Raw genomic sequence first — 12,081 nt, 5'->3', positions numbered from 1 at the left:
TTCATTGTGGAGTTCTCTGGGTTTCAGTGAGACCCCAAGCTCCGGTGTGTTACAGGAGCTGGTTGCCCCGACGTTTCATGGCCTGCAGTGAGTACCACAGCAGAGGCGATCTGCAGCATCACCATGCCCACAGCAGCTAGCTCTTCATCCAGACTTTCAGGCCTTTTCAAAACCTCTGCGAGCCGTTGAAGTTACACTTCTCAAGTGATATTTTTACCAACATGGTGAAATTTTAATGAAATTTTTCATGGGACAGTAATTGGAAAAAAAGGAACTGTCTAGCTAAGATGATATTTAGCTACAAATCAACAAAGTTTTGTAGAGAATTTTGGCTCTTCCTTCAAGTAGCCAGGTACAACAAAATGTTGCTTATTAGGAGTGGACTTTGCTATTTCTGAAAAGTAATAACATTTTCACATTATCAGTAAATTGGTGACTAGGATTTTAATTATTTTAATAAAAAAAACCCTACTATCCTGATTTTGTAGTCACAAAATACATAAAGCCTTTGCTGACACCACTGAGGTTTTGTGTTACCCCAAAGCAGACAGAGGAACCACAGAAAGTGAAAGAAATATATTAGCTATAACTTTGCAGCAGCTCTACCTTAACTGTTCAGCTTGACAGTTTTATGAATAAAGTTGCTGTTCCTTGAAATGCTTGAAACTCTGTTAAAGAGGTTGAATATACAGAAGTTCCTTGAAATTCTATTATAGAGGCTGAAGACTCAGTTTCCCAAACCCTTTAAACGTACACCATCGTCAAAGTCCAGTGTTTTCCTCATGATATCTTGTCTATTTTCAAACTGTACATAGTTTGAAACATAGAATCATAGAATGGGTTGGGTTGGAAGATACCTTAAAGACCATCTAGTTCCAACCCCCCTGCCACAGGCAGGGACACCTTTCCTCTAGACCAGGTTGCTCCAAGCCCCATTCAACCTGGCCTTGAACACAGCCAGGGAGGGGGAAGCCACAACTTCTCTGGGCAACCCGGGCCAGTGTGTCACCACCCTCACAGTAAAGAATTTCTTCCTAATATCTAATCTAAATCTCCCCTCTTTCAGTTTAAAACCATTCCCCCTCGTCCTGTCACTACTTGCCCTTGTAAAAAGCCTGCTTTCCTGTAGGTCCTCCACCACATTTTCTGGGGGGAAACTGGCTTTATTACCCAGCGTTCCTTAAAACATGATTCACATCAAACATTTTTGTGTCCATGTTTACAAAGCAACCTGATTTTCATTTCACTCTCAATATACTTTCTTTGGGCTAATGTGAGTAACATTAAATCTAAGTGTGAAACACTGGTGAGAGAAGGCAAACACGCTCATTCGCCCAGGGTGGTTAAAGCCTGACCATTGCTCACCTAGCACTTCTGAAACAAGGGTGAAACTGCATATCACACAGCTTATACGAGTGCCCCAGTTAGCAGGCTCTTGCTTATTCTGGACTAAATTAAGATCTTTTTCTTTCTCAGCTAATGCTTCTACCTATTGTGTTCTTTAATAACCTGGAACACCTCCTTGGGTCTCAGGGAGCAGCTACTGTCAACACAGGTAAAGTGATTACAATTACACCTGCCTTTTATATACACCAAAAAAAAAAAATTACCAGTCATCTCTAAATGTCTCTCCTCTTTATCACCTTAAAATATCATGTTAAAATCGATAAAGGCAAAGTGACTTCTCAATTGTATAATGTTTAGAGTGCGTATTGTGTGCAATTTTCTATTTTCTGCAAAACATTCCCCACAATCAAGGATATTTTTCTTTTTACACTATGTACTCTCTCTCTTTTCTTTTTTAATCAACAATAAAAATTTGATATACAGATACGCAATGAAAACACAACTCTACTGCCATCACTTGCATAAGATCCAGCCTGGTCTTGCATGCTACGAGCACTATTGTAACAGCAGATTCCAAAAGCAAAGATCGTGTTCTGAACTGCTTGACACCTCAGCAAATTTGGGGACTCAAGTAAGACAATGAACTAAAGAAAGCATAGTTTCATTTGCTTCTGGTTTAAGAGAAATTAAAAGATAATAGGGCAATTAATAAAGAGCCTATTTTTCAGCAGATGTAAATCAAAAGTTTTCCCAAAAATGTCCACAGATCTACGCAATCATAAAATTCAAATAAAAGTTGGGTCCCAGAATCCTGAAATCAGTATAAATGCTATATATTTGAAGTGTCCACCATCCACTGCTCTGACTCTGCATTTTGTATGCATTTCTGTCAAATATGGTAAGTATTATGTGACTTTCAAAATGGAAAATATAAAGAATAAAGACAACTAAATTTGAGGAAAAAAAATGCATTCACAGGTCTTGTATTCAGGTTACAAAAGAAAACAGCTGATAGATGGAGAGGTCAGAAGATTTTCTGCATCTGTTGATTAGGTTTTACTGAATATTTTGGCAGGGGCTTTGCTGGGAAGGTCACTAACAAGACAGTTAGAAGAGAGAAATAGAAACACAACACAGAGCCCATTCCACGCTGTAGTGTTCAAGATCTCCCACTTACACCAATGAAACCAGAGTGCTTCTTACATAAAAATATACACTTGAACATCTCTAAGAGGATTATTAAGACCATTTCTTGTGCTTTTTTTAAACTAATTATAAGTTTATTATTTAAAGAACCTCTTGCTGACATCGTCTAATAACTGTGTGATGTGGCTACGGTCTTTTAATTAGGCAATAATATATTCGGGTCCCTGGGATAGAAATTAAACCACAAGCACAGCAGTAACCTCCGGAAGTGGCAAAATGCTCTACAGATGTTTTAAAATCACAACAGGTCCATCTAACACGTATCTAATTCAAAGCCAGCAAAGGTTACTGCGGGTCTCATAGGAGGTGCAGGCAAGGGCACTGTCAGGCTCAGGAAACAGCACGTTCTCTGGGGCAGGTTCTGGATGGGGAACACGCTCCAGCTGCTGATAAGGACCTACCAGAAGCTTTACATCCATCTGAGTGCAAGGTGGCTTTCTCAGATTTGCCTCCTCTATACAGCATTTACATTTAAAAACACACAAAGAAATCCAAATACCAATCCCAGCCCAAGCCCCTCCACATTGCACTCTCAGTGCTTCCTCTAGAGAGATCATGGAAAAGAAAATGATCCCTCCCATGGCAGAAAGTAGTGACTTAAAACATTCCTGGGAGGCATCCAGATACTATACTGATCCTACAGAATGTAGAACAAAATAGCTTATCATTCAGATTATGCTCTTGGACAAAGCTGGATAGCTTCAAGGACAAGGGAGTTACCCTAGATCAGTGCCATAAGTGTTATTATATATGAAACAGCTGCAAGATAAATTCTTTCATATTACACATAGGTACAGTTGTACTTTCAGCTGTCTCACTGTTGAAATACTGTATGTCTTATACAGATTTCTCTATTTGTAAAATACATTTACAATTCTTAATTGCATATGAATGAGTAACCCCTTACAGCTGCAGTTTCTTGAAACAAAAAACAATAACACACCAGACCTGTGGCAAGAGGTACATAGGGAAAAAATATTACTAAAGGAACTAAAAAATTTCTGTTAGTTAAATGATGGTGCTATTAAGCAGCTTCACAGATTTGTAAGTATGCTGCTCATGACCTTTTTTTTTGCACTCTTCCACTCTCTCTTATTTTTCATTTTCTTTTTTGAATCATCTGAGAGAAATCTTCCAAAACCTCTTCAAGGAAATAGTCTACAGCCACAAGACTTTGTGCTAATGAAGCTCCAGAATTATGAAGCCAGAGGTCAATAGCACATCTTCCACGACGTCTGGGCTGAATTTGAAATTAAAAGGACTGCTTGACTTAGAGTAGAGGATGAGGAAAGCAGGGGAAAGGATAAACTCCAGTTGAAAAGTTTACTAGAAGCAGAAAACGTTGAATATTGAGAAAATCTCTAAATTAACCTAGTTACTGATGCCTCAGCAGCCGTGTCAGTATTGACTGAAAAGCAGCTCATCATGTTATTTTTTTTTGATAACCCGCATCAAGCACCTACTCACTACAAAACTAAGCCAAATAAAGGAAAGAGGAGAACGACAGAGTGACATAGGAGCTGTTTCTGTACCAGTTGCTAACTGACAACACTGCCATCCCTTAACATGGTTTTATTTAGTTATTACAACCATCTCTCTGTAAATGACACTTAGGATTATTTAAGATTATGTTGTAATCCTTTTAATCCTCAGTGCTTTAAATTTCAGGCTAAACACCAAAGAGCAAACTAGCACTTAGCAGAAATATTTAAAGCATGTGATTTGAACATAAATCTCCTTTTATTCACCACTCCTCTGATGAAGAACTAGTGTATCGCGTCATTCAGCCAACAAGAACAAACAGCACGGTATCTCACTGCAAACTGCTACGTTACCCCACATCATGTGAAGCTGTTTCTAACCAGTTCTTTTCCTTGGTGCTAGCTATATCATCAATAAAATAAATTCAGGAAAATCAGAAGGTTATATTTTGTAAGATGTGCATATTTTCAGTTACTATTAAGGAAAACTTGGGAAAAAAACCTTACTATGTTCATCAAGAACAGAAATAGATTGCATGCACAAATTGGATAGTGTGAGAGACGGATCAGACTTATCCTGTTAAACAGGGAGTAGCTCAATTAAAATGAGTGGAGTAACACTGCTGAAAACCTCATGATCATGAGCAGACACCCAAATCTTACTGCCTGAATATAATTTACTTGCAGTTTCCTCTTTTTTTTTTTTTTCCATCGATCATGTTTCCAATTAATTTTCTTTATGATGATCCTAATACTTCATCTTCTTGTTACCATCCATTAACTGTCATATGCTTAGATTTTAAATTCAAAATTTCCTTCTTTTTCTTCAAACCAAAATCTCAATAGTCATTTTCTATTTCTAATCTATAATTCATGAACTCAAATTGAGCACCCAGGCTAAATCAAACTCAAAATTCTGCATCTACTCCTGGTACAACACATTAGCAGAAAGAAACCATTGCTCTGTTCGAATCAGAAAATAATGTTTTGTTATTCAGACAGCAATGAAACAAAACCCCACCAACCACGCTTTGTTGCCATGCTTTGAAGATATAAGCATACTTATTTCTGATCATTTCAGAGTTAGGCAACTAATGTATTTAATCAAATGGCAATGCAATTCATCTATATTTAGGTCAGAACAAAAAAAAATTGAAAAAATCACCCATGTTCTTTTCATTTGAACAGATCTATGAATAAGTAGACACATACTATCAATCTTATTCCCACCCGCTAGGGATAAGCAGATCATCAGAAGCGTTTCCTGAAATACTCAGTATCCAGGTACAAACTGACCTCTCCGCTTTCGAACTCGCCTTGGATTCCCTCCAGACTATCTCATAAATCTTCGCGCTCTCTCTAGTCCCCTTCCCACTCTATCTGCTCGTGTAGCACCAGTCTCGTTCAGTCCTTTCCTTTCCCAAAATGTCACCACTACTGATGCCAAAGCCTTCTCCTCTTTCGCTCTTACCATCTGGCATAATCTTCTTGTAGCTCTCTGTCTAAACAATACTCCATCCCTTTTCAAAACGTGTCTTAACATATGTCCTTCCTCCCATGCTTTTACTTCTTAATGTCTCTCCCACTCACTTATTGGCTTGATGAAGACACGTTTTAATGGGTTCAAACAGTAGTGCATGAGTTCCCTTTCTCACATTATTCTGATTCAGGGGAGTTACACCTCACACTAACAGAAGTGAGAAGAAAATGCATTGCAAAGTCTTCGTACAACCAGTTTGATAAATCAATAACAGAGCTGCTTTTGTCTTTACATTGGAAATGTATTAACTGCAATGAATCACCACTCCAATATGCATTTCCAAACAGAAATTTTGCTTACTGCAAAATGAGAAATAAACCCTAGAAGCTCAGAAGACTTGTCAATGTGCTCAGGGGGTTGCAGGAGTGAAGGCTAAGGTTATACTTAATCACATTCCAAGTGAAAAAGCTGAAGATTGACAGCAAAACCAAAATATTTATTCTAAAAATACCTAGGAAATGACAAAGCTCCAAGTGTTGTCTCAAGACAACCTGAAGGATGTGGGGGGTATAAAAGTATAAGTCTCATTTCTCTTGAAGAAGAGGAATATTTCTAAATATTGCATGTGCTTTAGAAAGATGTCTAGAAAAACAAACCTTGAAAAAGTCTCTGTAGAACACAATTGACCTAAAGAAGTTTCTTTTCAAGAAGCCATGTACAGTCCCTTAGAGGATTTTTGTCTGTAGTGGGTTTTTTTTCCTCAAACTCCAGACCCAGGCACTGTTGGTTCCTCCAGCATGTTTAATTGGTGATGATGCCAAAGGACTATCTGGTAACTAACAGTATCTTGACCCCGACACATTCCCTTCTGCAACTCTCCTCCCTTTATTGTTTGTATTGTTAAAAATTCTGAATGTTAGAACTCTGGGAAACAATTCAGTTCACAGAGAATAATGTTTTGATGTGGCTTGATGCAACTTTTAGTGAAACAAAAAAAAAAACATTTCTACTGATATTCATGGGAGCAGGATTATGTCCAAAACCTGAAGATGTTGCAATAAACTACTTTAGTCCCTAGATCTTGGAATGTTAACCTTACAGTAATGTTTTTCTCATCCTTTCATCTTCTTGGGCCTTGATCCTCCCTTTCAATTCAATGGGATTGAGATGAAGTAATTAAATAATATTATTTTCCATCAATGAAGAATAGTCCTATGAGAAATACATGTCCTTCTACGCTGGCTCTGACAGAGGCAAGCTTTTAAAATCCTTCCCTCCCCTTCCAGAAATGAACCTGGGTCATCACCGTCTGAGGACCCTGAACAGCAATAAAAATAAACAGAATAACCACACTGTGTTGGAGCAATGCTTGTATAAGCAGTTTCAAGAAGTTGTGTTTATGGAAGTCCTTTAGGTCAAGATTCTAGGCCTGAACCCAAAGCAATTACCTACTAAGTTTTAAAAACAAATTGAATATAGAGTATTAATCAATAAATCAACAGGTTCTCATGTGTTTAGGAGACTCAGTCATCAGAAATCCTTCTCTTAGAAAAATAGTAAACTGATGCTTGATAAAAAGTTACACTCCTGTATTCGTAAGAAAAACGTTGTATTAAGTCTCTAGTTATTAAAACTGAGGGAATAAAACCTACCTCTTAACAGAGTTTATACTCAAATGAGCAATGAAATGCATGGACTGCCTCTTACCTGAAAGACATTCTTTCTGCTGGATTTCTCTGAGGTCCACTCAATGCGAGCACCACACAAATCTACACACTCAGGTTTATATCCCGGTTTCTGGAAAGAAAAAAAAAAAGTCAACCATGAATATAGCCTGACTTTTCACAAGTGGGGACAGTTATCAGATAAAACAAGAATAGATCAAATTCCAGTGACAGATTATTGTAGCACAGCTGTTGGTATTACTGAAAAGAGTTCATTATTCCCTGGTCTTATTAAATAACCACTCCTAAGGTGTCTTAACTCAGAAATAAGGTTCTTATGCTAGATACATAATTTTAAAAACAATTAGATGGTTTAAAAATCAGTCCAACATAACAAAATAGATCAAAACACAAATGCATACACATTGACCACATATTATAAATGCTTACTTTGCAAAACCTCTTGAAAAGCCATTGAGTTTAAAGGTAAAGTTTTATGGGTTTTTCAAATACAAATTCAAACTGATGTAGCTGGAAAGGACAGAAATTAGATAAGAACATATATTGTATCTGTAAGACAAGCTATCTCGTTTCTCCAAACAAATTATCACTTCTAGCTCCTAAAAAAAGGCTTCAAGGGCATGTGTGACACTCAAAGATCTCAGCACTAGGGTAGCTCCACACAGTTCGCTACTTCGCAATGTCAGCCCGTGCATCCCCGAGTGACACAGCTCTGCCTCCCTGGCTCCTCCGTATGGATGCAAATAATTCAAAGAGCAGATTTGTTTGCCTGTATCATTTACATTGCTGGGAGTTGGTGTAAAGCACAATAATCCTCATTTGCTATCTAAGCTCCTTCTCCAGGGACTCTGCCTATGCAGCAGTTCTGGCAAATCCCTCGTAGTTTAGAGTAGCCTTTGTAGATTAGGTTGCTGCACATCCCAGACAATAATAAAAATACTGCTGTTAACAGTATAAAGCACTGATAAGTTCCTTTTGGGTAAGATATGGAGTAATATCCATATAACTTAATTAATAAGATTGATGCATCTTTTTTGCTCTGTTGTTCTTAAACCATTTTACCTTAAAAAATGGCATTGGTGATAAAGATAAGACACTTAATAGAAGTTAACAGTGGTCAGTCCAGCATCAACCACATAATCAGCGTTCCGAAGATTGCTCACTGAATTTCTCTGATGTTCTTATTAAAGGCTAAAAAAAAAAATGATGCTTTTGAGATGGGTAGAAAAGGACGTATTTAGGTTAAAAGAAGCAGAGTAAGATATCCTGGTCAAGTAATTTGCAGCCAGAGTCTCTGGTATTTTTCAGTACTGGAGTTATAGGTATGTTCTCCATTTGCCAAACCATAAAACCACCATGGTTCAGCTCCTCTAAAACTGATGGTCCCATGTGTCTTTGTTCTTTTTTGTTATTTTTTTTTTTAATAGAAAAAACATGCTACTCAAAACAGAAGGATGTTCTTGTGGCTAAACCACTGGAAGAGTAGGGTTGGGAATTTTTTCCCCCCAACTCTGCCTCAGACTTCCTGCCTGGCCTCCGACAAGGACTTAATCTTTCTGAACTTTAATAACAGATCAAAACTGCAGTATTGCTAGTTGATTTGACACAGAAGTTGTGAAATTTAATCAGTTAATATTTGCATGGCAAAAGTGACAAAGCTGAAAAAAACCCAAACACACACCAGTCTATTAGCACAAAGAAATACTCAAATAGGAAAAAAAAAACAAAAACAAAACAAACAAACAACAACAACAACAAAAAAACAAACAAACAAAAAAAAACAAACAAAACACAACTGAACTTTCAGTATTCCAGTACTGCACTTTTAAAAACAGGGCTATGGTGTCTCCTTTGACTAGATCACTCTCCTTGGCCAGGAGAGCCCCCAGGGAAGTTTCCTCCCCAGGACTCAATGCAAAGAGCGAGTCTGCACTTGCACAGAGCAAGTAGCTCTGTAACCCACCAGGAACACAGAACACAGCCTTGTCAAAGCGGGTCACCTTACTTTCTTTGAAAAAAATTGCCCAAAAAGAATAGTTTGAGTCTGAAAATACTTTTACAAAGAAGGGCAGCTTTATTCCACCAGCAGAAAGAGTCGAGAAATTTTGGAAACACATAATGAGATGAAAAGATTAAAACGTAGACAAAGAAACAGGAAATAGTTTCTTGATAGTGAAGGATACTGGGCTACAGAATATTTTCCTCAGGAAAACTGCCATGATATTTCACACTGAAGTGAGAAAAAACAACGGAAAGCCCAGGGAAGTTTTGCAGGAAGATGGAGTAGGATTTTACTGTCTCTAATTTCTATGATTGTACAAAAATGTATGCAGCAGCAGAACTTGGACTGCTCTGTGCACTCAGTGCACACACAGTTTAATTTCGTTGTTCCTGTAGTAACCTGGAGTTTATTTACAGCTCTGTTTTTGTAACAAACAGAAGAAAAGTATAAATATGTGCATGTCCCTTTTCAGAAAGGACGGGATGCAAGCTACGGTTTTGGGAAGATGAACACCCTTCCACTATATACAATAATCCACTGGAAAACTCCTTTGGAGAATTTAGCAATTCTGCCCATGATGGGATATGAGGTGTCTGTGAACACCATACAAGCCTCCTGGGTATGGCCTACTATATGAAGCTTCTGGTGGAAACTACATGCAAAACCATTCAGAACCATCAAGCCTGGAACTGTCCATCGTGTGCATCAGCCCTTCTTCTGCATCCGGGGAGCTCCACACGATGTGAAGCCCTGCTTAAACCCATAGGGGCCCCAGGAAAATTGCCTAGAAATTCACTCTGGCCTAAACATTGTCCTGTTACACAGTTTGTTTTCCAGTTTATGCATCACCCTGAGACACTGCAAGAGAGTAAGTAAGGTCACTGGGAAAGCCTGAGCACTCTGAGTCCTTGCTTTGTGTTTTGCAGTCAGAGCAATTATGTTATATCAGCGTTGTTGGAGGGGGTTATGCTGTAAAATGATACAAGTGTCTGCTACAATGAAATCTTCCTAAACATGAATATGGATTTCAGCAGCGTTTTCACTCACTAAATTACTTTGCAAATAGGCTAATAACCTGAGGTTAAAACAACCTCTGTTGAATAAACTATCTGAGGGAACACACAGACCACTTTTTCTTGGTTAAAAAGACCAACTGATAACAGAATTTAACGATGGTAGAAGGAATGGAGCTGTGATACAGTTAGATCACAATGTCCTTAATTTAAAATAAAGTGCAAGTTGTATTCATATGAATGCTAAAAAAAAAAAAGTATATCAAAAGTATGATCAAATGATCAAGGCAGCAGTAAAAGATAAAGATTTATTTACATGGGACTCAAACATGTGTTTTCAATAATATTTGTAAACACGCTCATTTTCTGGATCTCTCCTCTGTGTGCTTTAATTGTTGTGCTCTAACTATTACTAATAATACTACCAGATATTGCCACTAGCTTCACCAGAAAGCTATGGATCCCAGTCTTCTCCGTGCGAATCAATAGGAAAGTTGTTATAGTGAGTCCTACATCTACAAAGGAACAACAAAAAATCCTTTTATCTTTTACTAGTTCTTTGTATTAAAATATTATTAAAGCTTTTGGTAAATATAATTTTAAATCACCTCTAGATTTTATCCTATTGTCAGAAAAAGAGGTATGGTTAGAATATGCTTTCGTTTCCCTCTCTCCTGTTGCCTTATTGTGAAATATCATTCCTCTTATAATGATGCTGTCTTATTCTAAATTTTCACTTCATGTACAGCATTTAATAATTAATAATTAATGAATTAATATCTTTATAATACAAAGGAACATTAATCTTTTTGTTAAGTCACATAATTTTCCTGCTAACAATACAAATGCTTTGTTATAAGTCATACTATCGTGAATGAACATTGCCTGTTACATTGTTTAATTAATGGTTGAGCTCCCCTTTTTCCAAAGTAAACTACAGCTGGGAAAAAAAAATTAAATCAGTAAACAAATGATTCCTAATGAATCCTTTTTGTATTGTTTCCTTTCCACTATCAAAATTACATCTGGTTAAATGGTTTACAAAGGAAATAAGCATTGCATTTGCTTTATCAGATGAGATCAACATGCCGGTTTAGCTTTTCTTGATGTGTGAAATTTGGGGTTAGGAAATTGGGTTGTAAGATTTTGAATACTGACAGCTCTTGGTTTTTTTAGGCTTTACTCAATTTGTTTATTTACCACTGCATATACATTATAGGCAATAGACAGAAAATGTAACTTTAACAGCTTTTTCTCACCTAGTGAACATTGAGTTCACAGCCCCAAGTGTTCGGACCTAGCACGGAATAAAAAAGAAAAACAAACACTATTTTTTTTCCCCATAATGAGCAAAATATGGGATCAATATATCTGTGCTCTTCCTAGCACAGGAGGCAGTAGATGTTATCTCACCTATTGTGAGCACTGGGGATGAAGTGAAACTTCAGGGAAAGGGACTGACTTCTAGAAGATCCTTTCTCATAACACATCTTAATTTTTTGAGTTAAAGAGATTGAGATCTGGGCCACAGCCATATTCTCCAGGCAAGTCTACTTTAGCATCTAAATCCTTAAACAGCCAATGGGAATTTTAACCATGTGGAGGAGTCTCAGAGCAAAATCACGTCTCCTGTGTGTTGAATGCCTGCTCCGAATTTCGCTCCTGGGATTTGGGTGAGTGCTTGCAAATGAAGAGAAGAGGTAGCAGGTAGAAGTGTAAGATAGCTAGTAAGTTATAAGATTAGTTCTAAGAAGTTCACTTGAGACTTTTTTTTTTTAAATAACATCTAATTCAACTTTAAGGAAAACAGATGATTCTGAAAAAAAATTTAATTCAAGCTGTAGTGTTTTCATGGCTTCGGAAAAGT

General features: G+C 37.4%; 1 protein-coding gene across 1 annotated transcript in view; it reads right to left on the bottom strand.

Annotated features, from left to right (window-relative positions):
• The window catches only part of ARHGAP15 (Rho GTPase activating protein 15), a 311,247-nt gene that overhangs the window by 258,884 nt on the left and 40,282 nt on the right, over nucleotides 1–12,081 (bottom strand). The window contains exon 5 of the mRNA XM_068408177.1: nucleotides 7,222–7,311. Coding sequence (XP_068264278.1) covers nucleotides 7,222–7,311 — 90 coding nt within the window. The remainder of the gene's footprint in view (nucleotides 1–7,221; nucleotides 7,312–12,081) is intronic.

The sequence above is a fragment of the Nyctibius grandis genome, chromosome 9, assembly GCF_013368605.1.
Source record: "Nyctibius grandis isolate bNycGra1 chromosome 9, bNycGra1.pri, whole genome shotgun sequence".
In the NCBI taxonomy this organism is placed as follows: Eukaryota; Metazoa; Chordata; class Aves; order Nyctibiiformes; family Nyctibiidae; genus Nyctibius; species Nyctibius grandis.
Note: the sequence above shows the minus strand (reverse complement) of the source record. Positions and strands in the feature narration are given on the sequence as shown.